General features: G+C 37.2%; 1 protein-coding gene across 2 annotated transcripts in view; it reads left to right on the plus strand.

Moving 5' to 3' along the window:
• The window catches only part of AK9 (adenylate kinase 9), a 102,125-nt gene that overhangs the window by 9,826 nt on the left and 74,986 nt on the right, over positions 1-17,313 (plus strand). For both annotated transcript variants that reach the window (XM_045524626.2, XM_074368497.1), the window contains exons 7-10: positions 5,648-5,760; positions 9,130-9,318; positions 13,380-13,508; positions 16,875-16,949. In XM_045524626.2, the coding sequence (XP_045380582.2) occupies positions 5,648-5,760; positions 9,130-9,318; positions 13,380-13,508; positions 16,875-16,949 (506 nt within the window). The remainder of the gene's footprint in view (positions 1-5,647; positions 5,761-9,129; positions 9,319-13,379; positions 13,509-16,874; positions 16,950-17,313) is intronic.

The raw sequence follows: 17,313 nt of genomic DNA on the forward strand, positions 1-17,313 counted from the left end.
GAGAAAAAAATGAAAAAATATATCTATTCAGCTATGCCATTCACAGTGTTCATAACCCTTTTAACTTCTTATTATGGAAAATTTCAAACAGAAGTAGAGAGATTGATATAAAATCCACCCCCATGTGTCCATCAACCAACATCAGTAATGACTATTCTTGTCTCATCTTTCATCTATGCCTCTGCCTACACCCCTCCCCCAACCTACTTCATTTTTAAGCTAATCCATATCATATCAGTTTATCTCTAAATGTTTTAGTATAAATATCAAAAAGATAAAGACCCTTTTAAAATGTATTATCACATTACCATTATCATACCTAAAAAATTAATAATAAATCATCTACTAACCAGTCTGTGGTCAAATTTCACTATTTGTCTCATATAGTTGGTTGGTGTCCATTGTTTCTTTTAAACATTTTTTTATTGAGTTATAGTCAGACTTTTACAATGTTGTGTCAAATTCCAGTGTAGAGCACAATTATTCAGTTATACATGAACATACATATATTCATTGTCACATTTTTTTCCAGTGTGATCTACCACAGGATCTTGTATATATTTCCCTGTGCTATAGTATAATCTTGTTTATCTATTCTGCATATGCCTGTCAGTATCTACAAATTTTGAAATCCCAGTCTGTCCCTTCCCACCCTCAACCCGTTGGCAACCACAAGTTTGTATTCTGTTTATGAGTCTGTTTTGTATTTATGCTCCTTTTTTTTTTTTTTTTAAGATTCCACGTAAGAGTGATCTCATATGGTATTTTTCTTTCTCTTTCTGGTTTAATTCACTTAGAATGACATTCTCCAGGGACATCCATGTTGCTGCAAATAGTGTTATGTTGTTGTTTTTATGGCTGAATAGTATTCCATTGTATAAATATACCACATCTTCTTTATCCAGTCATCTGTTGCTGGACATTTACAGTGTTTGTTTTTGGATACGGTTTTACATATTGATCAGTATGTCACAAATCCCTTTTAATCTATAAGTTGCCCCTACCTCTTTCTATCATCTTGTGTTTTCTATGCTAAAGAAGCTGGTTGTTTGTCTTTTAGAGTTTCCTACCATCTGGATTTTGATGATTGCACCCTCTGGTATCATTTAATGTATTAGTCCTTCCCCTAGACTTCCTGTACACTGGTACTTGTCCTGGGAGCTGGCAGAGGAAAAGTGGTATAAATGATTTCTTGAGTCTGAGGGCCACACTATCAGCAGGCAATTGCATGGTCACATTCTAGGCATGCACAGCTGGGCTCATTTAAAGGCTACAGTTGGGGCCAGACCTTGAGCCCCTTCTGCGCAGCCTCCCCTCACCCATTCTATAGCATCCCCAAAGGAATTTCTTTGGAAACTAGCAGTCTGCTATACAATTTGAAAGCCTCTGCTAAGCAAAGGTTGGTTCTGACGTTTGGTCTTACCCAGCAGCTTGGTGAAAGGTTGAAGCAAAATTGGAATTGAAGGGGTTTCAAAACAGAGATACTAACTTGGGTCAGGGGCTGGGTGAGGCTGGGTAATTGATAACTACAAAACCTGTAAAGATGGGTATGTCCTGCCAGGGACACTGCACAGTAAAGTATTGCCAGATCAAATCTTAATTTTTTTCTGTACCAGAATCCTTTTATACTTGGAGCTTCTATTGCTATTTAGAAGAAGTTTACACCATCTATAGTGTATATTCTATACAACTGTTGTGCTGTGTTGGTCTTGAGCCAAAATCAGCTTCTAAGAACTACATCCTCGCCCAAGAGAAAAATGTAGAAGTCAATTCCTGGGCATCTTGAGAAGCCCCTCTCGCTTCCTCCTAGATTCCAGAAAAACTCATTTTCCCCAGTGAGTGATGGACAGCCCTGGTCTGGGAATTCCCTGCCCCAGGTGTATCACATTGTGGATGGTACTGCAAGTCATTGGTCACCAATGTGTCCACTCATGTCAGGCTGGCCTGAGGTGAGATGACTGTCAGGCTGGTTAGATGCTAAGCTACCCGATGTCCATGAACCTCTCAACATGTTGATCTAAAAGCAGTAACATGCCATCTTCTGTTTTGTGGGTATAGGGAGTACCTTCTTCTTCCTACTGTGCCAGGAAGTGGGGGCAAAGTGATGGTAGGGGCCAGTTGGTTTCCCCTGGGCAGTGGTGTGAATAGTCTTTCAGTTTTCCCATGGTGGGGGTTATTCAGGCTGGGCACTAGCATGCCAGGTGCCTACCCTGCCTCTTATGGTGTACACAGAGCCTCCAGCAAGTAGTGGTCTGGGGTCTACCATTGCTCCATCTTCAGCATGGAGGGCAGCATGGAGGACTTGGTAATGGTGTCAAAGCGAGATGGGACAGGAGGGAGAATCCTCATCTATGCTTCCATCTTCACATGTGTCCGGGATTAGAGAGGTTGACAGTGGGCCTGGCAGCTCTAAGAAGTATCCCCCTGAGATCTTCCCCAAATTGGGTCTAATTCTTATTCTTCTCTAAATCTTCAATGGGGAGACAAGCAAGCAAAATAACTCTTGTCTCCCACACCTTTTCCATAGATATATTCGTAGGGTCTGGATATAATCATGGTGGCCACTCTCAATGGGTAGAGCCTCCAAATCCATTGTTCAGAACAGGGTTTGGGTTCAGGGAGCCCAAATACTGACCTATCAAGAGAGAGCCAGACTCCATGGAAACAACCCACTCCTCTTCTTCCTCTACCAGGAAAGAGATCAAGTATGAAACTCATTCCAATATAGGGGTATCTCTAAGGTTTAGCGTGCCTGAAAAGCCGCACTTGGAATGCCTTATAAGCTCTCCGGGCAGCTGGTTGGAGTAATGTGCAGGGTGCTGGAGAGCACAGCAAACAGAGGATAGCATCTTTCTGTCACCCACCTGTGATACCCAGATGTCAGGCGGTGTTGGCAGCAGAGGGAACGGGAGGGAAGTCTTGTGTAATCCCTTGTTATTTAGGAGAGGACACGAACTCTGGGGACTGACTGGTCTCTGAAATTATCCGATCAGTAGTAAACTGAGCAAGGGTTGAATTCAATCTAAGGCTAGGCTATGCAGCCCCCCTCACCGAAGTACCCATGGTTGCAGTATGTCAGACCAGGGGGTTATCACCAGTCATCATGTCCCAGGGGAGGCACTGGTCAGCCTTGAAAATGAATTCAAATAAGGTTGTTAATCAAGTAAGGGCTAGATTAACAATAGGAGCCAAACTAAACTAGGTGAGTGCAGAGCCAGGAGAGCAAAAAACAAGAACAGGAGGAGAAAGGTCTGGCCAGTCCTGAGATAGTGCACTGGCTGTGTTTTACCATGATGTGTCAGGCTCATTTAAAAAGCCTCAGGGAAAAAAAAAAAAAAAAAGAGCCTCCGGGTGGATGCCTTAGGATACCACCACTATTCCACTATTTCAAAGTGTTTCAAAGACAACAGCAAGTGCAAATGAATAAGCCAAACTGGAAAGTAAGGATTTTAGAAAGACAGGAGAGAATCATGATTATAGCTCTTCCATCTAAGACCAAGATAACAGGTCCCGCTTTCTGCCTTTTGAAGTTAAACTACTTAGAATTGCTTCTCTGGGTAGTGTCCAACACATAGTTAGCAGAAAATAAAGTATTTGAGAAAGCTTAGGAGAAATTGGCATCTGCCTAAGCGTTTAATGAGATTTTGGATTTCCATGATAGCTGTTGATCTGGTTTTTTTTAAATAAAAGACTGTGATCAGCATGTTCTTAAGTGAGGATTTTGAGGTTGGCTTACTAAACACATTCATTCATTGATCAACAGATGCTTAGTAACTTTTTAAAAATTTCCTTTTTTAACATTTTTTAAAATTTTATTTTAAATTTATTTTTGTTTATGTTTTGGGAGAGAGGTAATTAGATTTATTTATTTACTTTTATTGGAGCTTGAACCCAGGACTTTGTGCATCCTAGGCATGCCCTCCAGCACTGAGCTATACCCTCCCCCAACTGTAACTTTTTTAATTACACAATTTTAGGCATTGTATAGGATAGCATTTCTCAAACTTTTGGGTCTCAAGACTCCTTTACACTTACAAGAATTGTTGAGGCCCCAAAAGAGCTTTTGTCTATACCTGTCTGTATTTATCATATTAGAAATTAAAACTAAAAAAAATGTTTAAAACATTTGCTTAAAATAATAAAATCACTGCATGTTAACATTAATAGCATGTTTTCTGAAAAACAATTAAATTCTTCAAAACAAAAAATTTAGTGGGAGGAGTGGTATTGTTTCACATATTTGCAAATCTTTTTAATGTCTAGCTTAAGAGAAGACCTAGCTGGAATCCCACACCTTCTGTTCAGTCTGTTGCAGTAAGTTGTTTTTGTTGAAGTATATGAAGAAAATCCAGTTTCACACAGACATGTAGTTGGAAAAGGGAGGAGTATTTTAATGGCCTTTAGAATAAGCGGATATTCTTGATCTGACACCAAAACTCTATAAGGGGAAGTTTCTTAAAGTTTGGTTGCACTGTGGAATTGGAAACCATGTCAATGAACTTTTCAAAATCTGTTACATTAAAATCCATTGGTCCCTCTGGCACCTAGAATGGGTCTTGTACCCATGCAGAATTTGGGGGCACCATCCATTGGTCATTTGGAAAATACTGGTTCACTGAGTTTTGCAGATCTTCCAAATTTTGACATATTTCATTATACATTATCAAAAAGTCACATTTGTTAATGTCATCACTGATATCAGGAAAAGCTTTAAGAATTGGGTAGCTGTTTAGTTTATAGCGATGGATACACGTTTTCCAAAATTTAACTTTTCACTTGAATTTTAAATTAGCAACAAGTACTGTCAGTTGTCCTTGAAGTGACAGCCTCACTCCATTCACTTTTTATAAAGTGTCTGTTAAAAGTCAAAGTTGAATAACCATAATTTGTCTGTCAGTTGTTCCTCCCAGAAAAAAATGTCCTATTAAAACAGGAGAAAAATTGGTTGAAGGCCTTTAATTTCCAGTAAAGGAGTTGAGACTTTATTCTATTAATAAGAGAAAGGTTTCTCAAGCAAGAGACTGACATAATTAAAGAAATATAATAAGGAAATCAATATGATGATGGTATCCAGGGTGAATTTTAATGAGAAGATTTAGGTTTCTGAGGAGGGATGTAAGCCAATAAATGTACTAAGCCAAAATCATATTGATAATGTTCTGTTTCTTAAAATGTATGCAGGGTACATGGGTATATTATTACTCTCTATAACTTACATAAACATTATATACATATATATTCAATTATATTATGAAATATTAATTCAAGAAAGAAAAATAATACCCCATGCAACCCCTATACGATACCTTTACTATTCATCATATGAACTTTCCTAACATGAGTTGAAAGAATTATTGACATAGAATTTCCTTCCATAGGCACCTCATGTGCCTAAAATAAATTGATTTGAAATTTTTAAAGATGTCTCCTCCTAGCCCAGTGGTTTTATTTATTATCAGAAAAACATTATTCACAGTTATACTTCATGTGGTAATAACTTTAACTATCAATTTTAAAATGTTGACCGATGATTTTAAGACCAGCATTAGTATTCACCAATAACTAGATGATAGTTTTATAAAGCAATAATAATAAGCCCATGTTCTCATATATTGATAAACCTTTAAAATTATATTTTACTCTACAGGCTATATTATCACTGAAATGCCATCACTTTCACAGGATGCCATGACTACTTTGCAGCAAATAGAATTAATTAGAAAGTTAAATTTGAAACCTGATATTATAATCAATATTAAGGTAAGAATATTAGCTGTCTTTCTAGTATAGTTAATCATTCTCTTTGATAGTAGTTAAATTCAAGGAATGTTTTCAAATTTTTTAAGGAGTTAGGGAAATAATTCATCCATCAATGATGGGGACTGAATTCTATTTTCTCATACCTCTGTGCTTTTGCACCTACAGCTCCAACCATAGGAAACACCTCCTTGTCTCTTCACCATCCTTTGAAAGTCAGTTCATGCATCATCTCTGCAGAACTTTCCCTGATGACCAGCCCTTCTACACTAACACAAGCATTAACTAAGTCTCATTCTGTGTCTCTCTCTCCTTATCTCCTACACCTGACTCATCACAGGAAAGTTAAATACTTCTCTGATGACCATTCATGTTGCTCTTTTCCATCATATTACTTCACTTTATTGTAATTGTCCGTTTTCCTTCTAGATTCTGCCTTATTTGAAGGCGGGAACCATGTTTTACTCCTATAAACATCAACTTGTGCAATAAATGGTACCGAGTAGGTACCTAATAAGTTTGCCAGTTAAGTAAAATGAAAGAATGAACAAATGATTTGGATGTATGAATGTTAAAGAACACTGCTAGATTAGTTAAGAATCAATGCTGGGTCCTATTCTGAATTCTCTTCTTTATCAACTGTAGAATTTGGTAAATCACATTTAGGAGCCTCAATTTCCTCTTTACAAAGATGATACAAAGATAGCTGCCTCATAGGAGTGTGGTAAGAATGCAGTGAGGTGAAGGATCACTTGTTTATTTGAAAATGAATGATAAGCTTTTATAATACCCTGTCTGACTCACCAAAGGGTTTGACAACTCAAAATAAATTAGATGGTTCTCAGCTCAGACGCTGGGACTCAGTGGCATGTTAGGGCCAGCTGTGAGAGAGGGGTGGTGTGCAGTGCTGAGTGTGGTGTCATCTGCAGCCCCAGCCACAGGTCATTGTCGGAGGCCAATGTACAACTTTGAGCATGTCACCCATGTGAACATGTGAAAGTGCATATAATGAAGAGAAGAAAAAAATCTCAAAACAATTAACTGAAACCAGATATAAAGCCTAGGCCATGGAAAATATAGATTATATAGGAAATTAAGACCTAGTGGAACAAGAACACACAGATATACAGGCCACAAGGCCCCAGATACTCACTAAATTTGGGTCATAAATTTGGTTCTAAGTTTGATGAACCGAGGGGAAATGTGACCAGATATATAAATTCACATTGTCCACAAAAAGACAAGCCATTCACCAGGAAAAACAAAATGAGAGAACTATCTTCCATATCGATTGTTAATGTAGAGAATGAAACCCGTAACTCCACAGAAGTGTGATACTGGGTGTCCATGGCAGTTCCCACAGGCAGCCAGGGCATAATCAGAGGGCCGAATATGAGACAGAACTCAGTACAACACACACTGCTCTGATGGTTTGGCCTTACTGGGGATAAAGTCTGGGATTTCTAAAGCAGATGTTCCTGGCTTGGGATCCATGAATCCTTAAGCATCTGTGAACCTCCTAAAATTAAATGCAAATTTTATGTGTATGGGCATTTTTCTGAAGCAAAAGCCTATGGCTTTCATCATTTTCTGAAGGAGTCTGTACTCCCAAAACAAACCAAAAAAACCAAAAAAGTTAAGGGCCAGTGATCTAGTATAGCAGGGGTTCTCAAGAGTTTGGTCCTAGGGCCAACTGCATTAGCAGCACTTAAGAAGCTTGTTAGAAATGCAGATTCTCAGGGCCCACCCCAGAACTACAGAAACTCTGGGGGTGGTGTCCAGTTGTCTGTGTTGAAAAGCCCTGCAGGTGACTCTGATGCTCACTGAAGTTTGAGAACCAATGCTCTGAGGCACAGCCCCCAGATTCACCCTCAGATTAATTAATCACTTTTTACAAGTGAAAGCAGGAGACAGCTGAAGGTAACAGTCTTTGTCAAGAACCCACAAGGTGGGTATTCTTCGTTGCCAAAACATACAAATGCATGCAAATACACATTTTTTTAAATAAATTACCAGAATGGGTTGAAATCTTTTTCATGAAAAATTAGACAGCTTGACTAGGCCTTCTTGTAGAAAAGCCTTTTCTTAAGAAAAAGAAGAAAGAAGCCCAAAATATTGCCTCAGTAAATACCCATCCTATCTCCATCTAGAGGTGGTCTGAAGAAATTGGAAAATGAGCATGAAAAGTGCTAGAGTTTCTTGCTTCTGGGGGGCAGGGGAGGGTATAGCTCAGTGGTAGAGTGCATGCGTAGCATGCTCAAGGTCATGGGTTCAGTCCGCAGTACTTCCATTCAAATTAATTAATTAAGCTAATTACCCCCCCCCAAATAAAATAAAGTTCCTTGCATCCTTGTTTCTCAAAATTGTGCCCCATGAACTGTCAGAATCAGAATTATCAAGGATGCTTGTTAAATGTCTGAGCTTCACTCCAGACTTAATAAATCACTGGGGAAGCAGACATCTTTACTAATGGCTCTCTGTATACAATTACACCCTAATGTCTGAGAACCACTACCAGAGAGTGTCGTCCAGAGTTTTAAAAGCAGGATTACAGCTCAAAACCTTAGTTTACCATTAATAATGTGTGACAGAGTTGGGGCTATGGCTCAGAAGGCCTGATTCTGAGTGGTAGTTTCCCCTCATGACATTGTGATCTGAGACCAGATCCTTAACCTGCCAGAGAAGTCCTTCTCTGATCTGCAAAATGGTTTTAATCATAATATTGGATTAGCTCTTTTACTGGGTTAGTTTAAGAATTGAGTAAAATATTAAACATGTGGAAGCACTTGAAACAAGAAAATTACTTGTAGACTTTGGTTTTGGCCTTTTTTACTACCCAGACTCAGTTTTCTCTTTTACAAAACAAAAAGGTTAGAGTAGAATAGATAATGTCCCATCCATGACGCTATTTTATGAAATTCTTCACTCATAAAGTTGTAAATAATAGTAAATACTATAAATACCTCACTTTTTGTTTGAAAAATGTGGATATTCCTCCATTTTTGTCCATTCCCAGCCTTTTCAAACTAATCTGACAGAGTCCTCCTGTGTACCTTTGCTGACTAAACTAATTTTCAATCCTATAGCTCTTTCTACTCTTCTTCTAATCCTTTTTTTTAATCTTAGAGCTTCTGATACTTTCTCATGTATATTATTTTTGAGCAAAGAAACATGTTGTCATAGCATAAAAGTGGTATCTTGTGCCTCTCTTGGCATGTTTCTAATGAACATGAAATCTAATTCAAAATACAATTTACAGTATTGCATTTGCTCAGGGCCTTAAGGAATTTTGAGGTTTATGTATTGCATAATATATGAATAGGAGGTAAAGGCATATTCAAAATGTTTTAAGTGATCGCTAATGTTCCTTAGTGCCCTGACTATGATTTATGCCAAAGAATTTCTGGGCAAAGGCAGCATGATACTACAGGATACATATACACAAGTGATCAGTGGGATCCTGAAGTCATTGAGAAACGTAGGAAAAAGAAGAAAGATGCCCAAAAGGAAGGAAAAGGAGAAGAGGACGGGGAAGAGGAAGAAGAGCAAGAAGAAGAAGAGGTAATATCCCGTTCTGGATAATACATTTTTTAAATTTACTATAATTAAAAGGATAACATGATTGATAGAAAATAGCAGATACTAGAGAAAATTATATTTTCTTTAAATTTTTATTTAGTCTGGAGGAAATACAAAAATATTTCATATTTTTAAGAACTATTAGATCATCATCTGGAGGTCATCAAGTTTAATCTTCTTGTCGGTATAGAAGTCCCTCCATACACTGACTGCTAATCTGCTTCATTTCACAGCAACAGAGTTACTGGTCACCTACAAAGTGTCAAGCACGATGCAAGCTAGACTAAAGTCAGTGCTAGTAAGCATAATGCAATAGGGCCTTGAAAGAATCTTCTACCATGACTTAGTGAGGAAATTTGATATTAAGAAATCTGTTAATGGGTGATGGGCTGGATTTGGTCCCCTGAGGTGGGAGCAGTCTTTGCTCTCATGAAACACAGAAATTAAATAATTGCTATAATTTATAAATTATTATAAAGAAATAGTATTTCTATTAGGCCTAGACTCTGTGAAGTCAGATGTTAATTTTATAGATGGCTACAATGCAAATCATTTGCCTAGTAGACAAGATGAGACCCAAAGGCTACATTTTTACTGCCCTGTAGGATATTAAGCAGCCTTGTTTAATCTTATTATTAAGTTTGCAATCTTATTTCAGTGATTATATATACTTCAGCTTTATCATCCTGCTAGTTCCCTCACTAATGAGTTAAATGAATTTTTGACATCTGTTCTCTCATTTAAGAGTAGATCTTAAAAGTTCTCATCATAAGAAAAAAAATTGTAACTGTATGATGATGGATGTTAACTAGACTTATTGTGATCATTTCACAATATATACAAATACAGCTGACCCTTGAACAACTCCAGGGTTGGGGCACTGACCCTCCATGCAGTTGAAAATACAAGTTAACTTTACTGTCAGTCCTCCATATCCATGTTTTTTTATCCTACCAATGGCAGATCATGTAGTACTGTAGTATTTACTATTGAAAAATGTCCTCCTGTGAGTGGACCCGCACAGTTCAAACTCACATTGCTCAAAAGTCAGCTGTATTGAATCATTATATTGTACACCTGAAATTAATGTAATGTTACATGTCAATTATATCTCAATTTAAAAAACCTGTTAATATAAGAAAGCCCATTTAAAAACAAAACAATCTTCCCTGTGCAATTAAGGCATTAGACAATGCCCAGCATCTGTTCCAGATATTTTTAAAAGGGCAAACCTCATAGCAAATAGGAATAGAAGTGTGTCATTTTAGCATGAATAAAGAATACCATTACAAATCAAAAATAGTGAGATTGAGGGGTCACAACTCAGTTACAGAGGTCACAGTTATGTCAAACTGTGATGTCCACCAGACATTAATTGGAAAGAGTGAGGACCAGGGTAGGCTAGGACTGCACCATCCAATATGGTAGTCACTAGCCCTATATAGATTTCAATTAATTCTAAGTATATAAAATTTAAAATTAAGTTCCTTAGTAGCACAAGCATCATTTCAAGTGCTCAGTGACTAAATATTGCTGTGTCTTCCAAACTGACAAGCACAGACACAGAACGTTTCCTTTGCTGAAGAATGTTCCATTGGACAGCTGGAGAGTATGTGTCCTTCTTTAGGGGACAGCTGCCTCTCGGCTCCAGCCCAGCCCACTTTTGCCACGTGGAAATGCTAGCCTATTTTTATCAGGTAGTCTGGATTTTCCAGAGAAGCCAAAATTAGTGTTTTAAAATAAAAGTAGTTGGCAGCTTATCCAAAGATAAGCGGGAAAGATAAGCAAATTATGTCTTCAGATTGGATTCTGCCCCAGGGGCCTGGTTTCCTGTGATCTCTGCCTAGCGGAATAGCCATGGTCATAAGTCAGACAGACAAGCCTGCCACCCAGTTGGGTTGAGGGCTAATAATCAAGTGAACATGCTCACCTTCTGTACACACAAATGAGAGCAATCTCCCTGAACTGCTGAAATAACTTTAATAATGTTCTCTTGGCTTCCACTTTCCTCAACCCTTCCCTTCCCACTCCATTCCATTCAAAACAAAAATTTGACTGTCCGTGACTTTCTATTACCTGTTGATGAAAATCCAAACACCCTCACATGGTTTACAAAACCATGGACCCAGCCTCTCTGGTCTCGTCTCCCAGTCTGCTCACTGGATTCCAGCTGCGCTGGCTTTCCTGCTAGGCTTCAACTGTGCTGAACTCAGTAGCACCTCCAGCCTTTGCTCTGGCTGTTTCCTAATCCCTCTGCCTACCACATGCTTCTCTAGAGCTTCTTCATGCGCCTGCTTCTACTCATCACTCCACCCTACCCTACAGATGACATCTTCAGAGACCAGCCAGCAAGCGACTCTCTAAACCAGAAACAAACTCCTGCCTTACATGACTTTAAATATGTTCATAGCCACTTTTTTAAAAAGTAAAAAGAAACAGGTGAAAGTCATCTTTAATAATATATTTTATATAATACCATATATCCAAAATTTTATTTCAACATAAAATCAACAGAAAAATTCTAAAAGCAGTACGTTCCTTTTCCATGCTAAGTTTTTGAAATCTGGTGTGTATCTGACACTTGCAACACATTGGATTCACACTTACCACACTTCTAGTATGCTAGTACCTGTACCTGTAGCTAGTACCACACTGGACAACACAAGTCTAACCTTTTACCCTGCTTTATTTCTCTCACAGTACTTACTTTCTGAAATTATCTTATTTGTTTACTTGCTTATTATCTGTCTATCCAAAGAATGGAAGCTGTATGCAGCAAGGACTGTATCCCCTGTGCCTGTAACAGGCTTGGCATATAGTAGGTGCTTAATAAGAAGTTATATACTGACTGAATGCAGGAGTGTGCTACCAAAGCCCTCTGCTAGAGAGAAAAGAGCATTAGTGTCTTTTGGAAAAGATACCATATATTAAGCCACTTTGAAATGTGCAATCTTTGGTCCAGTGATTCTACTTTTAGGAACTACTCTAAGGGAAAATGTTAGCAATATAAAGACTTATCTACAAAGCTATTCAGTGAAGCATTATTTAGAATTGTGAAACATTCTTGTCCAACTACAGAATAATGATTAAGCAATTGGGGGGATGAAGAAAGAGATAAACCTAATTACCTCCCCTGCAAAAAAGAAAAAATACAGAAAAATAAACAATTGTATATTTAGGGCTGTTAATGTATTATTTGACCATGAAAATAGTATTTTAAAACATTTCAAACAGGTTATGAAATGGCTTATATAATAATACAATTCAAATTGTATAAAATATGGATGCCTGTATATTGATAAAAACTAGAAATGATTAATAATTAAGATAATAACTGTGATGACAATAGTAGGATAATATGATATTGAATGCCTAGCAGGTCTTGGGCTGAGAACTGCACATACTATTCCCTCTGCCTTGAAATGTTCTTTCTTCAGAAATCTGTGTCTCTACTCAATGTCACTTCTTCAGAGAACCCTTTTGTGACCACCTTCTCCCATCACTCTCTATCTCCTCTCCCCTGCCTCATCTTTCTTCCTAGCTCTTACTACCACCGCCTTAACTGTGATGTATCTATTTGTCTACTTAGTTATGCTTCGTCTTCCCCAACTGGGATGTGAGCTCTAAGAGCCCAAGGGTCTTAGTTTTGTTCTTTGTTGTATCTCAAGTTCCTAGAACAGTGTCTGGCACAGAGTAGGCACTTAATCAATCATTACTAAGTGAATGAATCAATGAGCTACAAGCTTAGGTATTCAGAGAAAATCTAATTTCTTTATTCTGTCTCTAAAAATCTGGTTGTTCTTCCCTACTTACTGGGGAGCAAAAAGAAATTAACAAGTATCCAAGTCAATTTAAAGCTTTATTCCATCTGATAAAGACCCCTCCGGGGTGTTCAATCTTTCTAAAATAAAAATCCTCAGTTTCTCATCTTCCTCTCCCTGCTTCTCACCCCAAAATGGCATCTAAGTATAGGGAGGGAGGGGTCTGACTTGTAAATGAAGTAATCATTAACATAAAGACATTTAACATCTCTTTCCATTTAGGCATTTATTGCTGAAATGCAGATGGTGGCTGAAATTCTTCAACATCTAGTTCAAAGGCCTGAGGATTATCTGGAAAATATCGAGCACACTGTTAAACTTTATAAGGATATCATTCTGCATCCTTTAGAAGTAAGAACAAGATGTATGCTGAAAAATGGGAATGTCAATTTTGTTTTATCCCTAGCTAAACAGCCTTCACATTTCTTCACCTCATGTATTATCTGTCCAATTCTCCTCCTCTTGAGCTTGGTAGAATGCTGTCAAAATAAGGCTTCATCCCAAAAGCTGTTTCACAGACCAATATTATTTCACTCTTACAAAGCAGCAACGTTGCTGAAAAGTGATAAATGAATTGCATTTTTCAGAAGTCACTAGGGGAATTTATCTGTGGTTGGAGGTTAGAAAGCCCATGTTAAGAGACTATTTTGTAAAAACATTTTCAATCCATAATTTATGGTTTTATCAAAACAAATATGCACTTAAGGTGCATCTTTTATTCTCAAAGGAATTGTTAATTTAGTTAAATTGCAATCTAAAGAAGAGCTATCCCAAACTGGTTTCTCTGGCTATCCCATTCAAAGTTGATTATATGTAAACATGCTAAGGCCATTATACATTGTAATAGGAAAGTTTTAATTAAAATGATTAGCATTTTTAAAGTATGCTTACTAAAATTATGATTATTGAAAAGCATATTTTTGTGGTCAAAATCTAGGGCAGACTCTGCCCAATTTGTGTTGGAGATTTATTCAGCAAATATTTATTGTCTAGTATTTGGCCAGATACCATAATGAGTGATAGAACTACAAAGACAAAGAAGTTGCCTCTTCCTGTTTGATAGAGAAACTAGAAGAATTTATTTCATGATACTTTATAATGTTTATATATTTTTAGAGATGAGTAGATCATTTTCATTCCCATTGTCTACCCCCCTCCCATGAGAACTAAATTAGATGTTTTCTTTTTTTAACTGTAGTTGGTTTACAATATTGTGTTAGTTTCAGGTATAAAGCATAGTAATTTAGTATTTTTCTTTTCTTAGGTATGACTTTGATTCCTCCCTTCTTCCTCTTCTATCCCTGGCCTTTAAACATAGCTTCTTAAGGGTAATTTACATGTCTATCTATAATGTTCTTTCTCCTTCAACAAAAATATTCTGCATATTCCTTAAGTGACTGGCGTTGGGTATGAAATAAAGCATAATTAAAATCAGATTCAGAAAATTAGAAAACACTCATGGGCAGGGTGTTGGAGTGGGAAGCAGAGATGGTCTCTTCAAGGATAGGGACAAGGTCTTACATCCTAGCATCACCAATGCCCAGTGCTGTGCCCATAGTCTGGCGAGTGATAAATACTTAACAGATGTTCAGCTGAACAACTGATGAGATCACAAGGGAAAAAAATGACAGCTTCAATTTCATTACATGTAAAACTTCTGGAAATAATTTTTTTTAAAACCTCACCCAAATTAAAAGACAACAAACTAGAAAAATATCCATATCAAGTATGAGAAAGGATTTAAAGCTTTGATATATTAAGAGGTCATAGAAATGATTTTTTTAAGCCCATAAGGTCTCACCCTCCTGAGGATAAATGGGCAATAAATATAAACAGACAATTCACAAAAATGAAAGACAAAAGAGTAACAAGCCTGTAAAAATGTTTAGCTTCACTGATAATAAAGAAATGTTAATCTAAATAAATAAATATTTCCATGACCAAATTTTAAACGATGAACAAGGAATAAGAATTCTTAATTCCAGCAAGTATATATGGTAAAGCAAACACTCTCATATCCTGCTGAAAGGAATATAAATTAGTAGGGTGGTTTTTAAATAGCTTGTCCAAAAAAGCCCAGAAGTGGAAAACCTCTAGGCTCTGTAGCAAAGCATAGACAAAAATTGATTGTCCTAGTGCCAGCAGAGCAAGAATTTCAAAGCCAAGAACCTAAACTTTAGGCCTAGGTAACACTTGCTAAACAGTAAAATAACTGCTTTATATGGTAATTCCAGGTACTGGTATATGTGGAGGGAGGGGAGAGAGACCCTTAAAAGGCAAGAGCCAGCAACAATTCTAGTTTCCTCTGACCTGGCTGAGATGTCAGTTCACTTGGGAGGCCAAGACCACCAAAATTCAATGTTCCTCCAAAAGACATGAGGAAAGCAGGTGGAAGCAAACTAAACTGCATTATTTTCTGGTTTATATCCTGCTTCAGGAGTAACCAAGGCCAAGTCCTCATTCTCCCCTGTCTTCAAATCCTAGCTTGACTCCTTCCTGATCTGACCAGGTATATTTATCTTTAGCCTTATGAGTGTTCATACCCTTAGACCTAGTAAATCCACTCTTAAGAATCTAGCTTAAGGAAAGAATCTGAAATGCAGAAAAGCATAATGTATCATTGTTCAGAACATGGTTATTTATGGTTAAATTAATAATGCTGGCATAATGTTCCTTCTGCCTAGAAGAAAAACACTTAGAACCCAACCTCGCACAATATTATGAAAAACAAAATGCACCAGACAATTAAGGAGATGATTTTGTTCAGACTATTTCAACAGGGAGAATGCTCATTAATGAGGACTTCCTCAAAGAAAAGGAAGGGGGGCTGGGGCTTTATGGAGGCAGGTAAACAAGGCAGGTAAATCCTCGAGTCTTATGGGAATCATGGAAAAAGATGGAAATGGATCTTATCTGAGTCCTTGAGGAAGGGTGGAGGTGGGTCTTATCTCCCACCATCCCTCCTTTCTGGGAACACAAGGCTCAGATAGAGTTCAACCTTGCCAATGTACAAAAATAAAATCCAGTGGATTTTAGATTTTAATAGTTAAAAAAAAAAGTGGAAAAAAATTTACAAGAATATTAACATAACTTTGAGATAGAGAAAACCTAATTTAAGCAAGAAAGGAAATCTAAAAACAATGAGAACAGATTTCATCATAAAAATTTTATATTGCAGAAGATACCATAAATGACGTGAAAAGATAAATCATAGCAAGGTAAAATATTTGCAATCCATAATGGTTGGTTAAGACTTTCTATGAATGTTAAGGAAAAGAAGGAGTCTAACGGAAAATTGCACAGAGATTATGGTTAGGCAGTTCACAGAGATGGATATCTGGATGCTGAACATCACCCACAGCCAGGGGGATAAAAACTGAAATGAATTAATACCATTTTTCAACTAGCAGTTTGGCAGAAACTATTCTATGAATATATGCAGAGAGACAGAGGCCCCCAAACACTTTCTACTGGGGACGATTCTAAGATTTCAGCGTAGAGAAAAACAGAAAAAACAGGAAGAGAGTAAAATTCATGGTAAGAAGACTAAGCTTTTGTAAAAAGCTCTCCTGAGCACTGAAAATAACATCCATTACATGAGGCATAAAGCAAATAATTTAGCTTTAGAGATTCCTTCATGGTATATTAAGATTCTGATCTTATATTCAGTTTTGCCAATGATCCTGAATGATGAGGTTTTTCTTCTGTTATCTGCAGGAAATAATGGCTGAACACAATTCTCAGTATCTCATTGAGCTAGATGGAAATAAGCCCCCAGAGGAACTCTTCAGGGTGAGTGCAATGCTCAGAAAGAATATGCCACAGTTTGGAAAATCAAAAAAGTATTGACTAGATTGTACTTAATAAACATCAGAAAGAAATTTACATTTTTATACCACTTATTTTTTAAAAAATTCATTTTGACACAAAGTTTTGATGTGGTATTTAGTCATCTGTCCATATTTAAATCAGAATTACATTCGAATTTAAAATCTCCATGTGACAAAGTGCCTTGAAGAAAAGTAAAAGCAGATAGCAGCCAATCAACACATGATATGATGCTTAACATGAGTCATAGGGAAATGCAAACCAAAGCCATGAGATACAGTTCGTATCCACTAAGATGGCTACAATTAAAAACAAAAACAGACAATAA

This window comes from Camelus bactrianus, chromosome 8, assembly GCF_048773025.1.
Source record: "Camelus bactrianus isolate YW-2024 breed Bactrian camel chromosome 8, ASM4877302v1, whole genome shotgun sequence".
Taxonomy (NCBI): Eukaryota; Metazoa; Chordata; class Mammalia; order Artiodactyla; family Camelidae; genus Camelus; species Camelus bactrianus.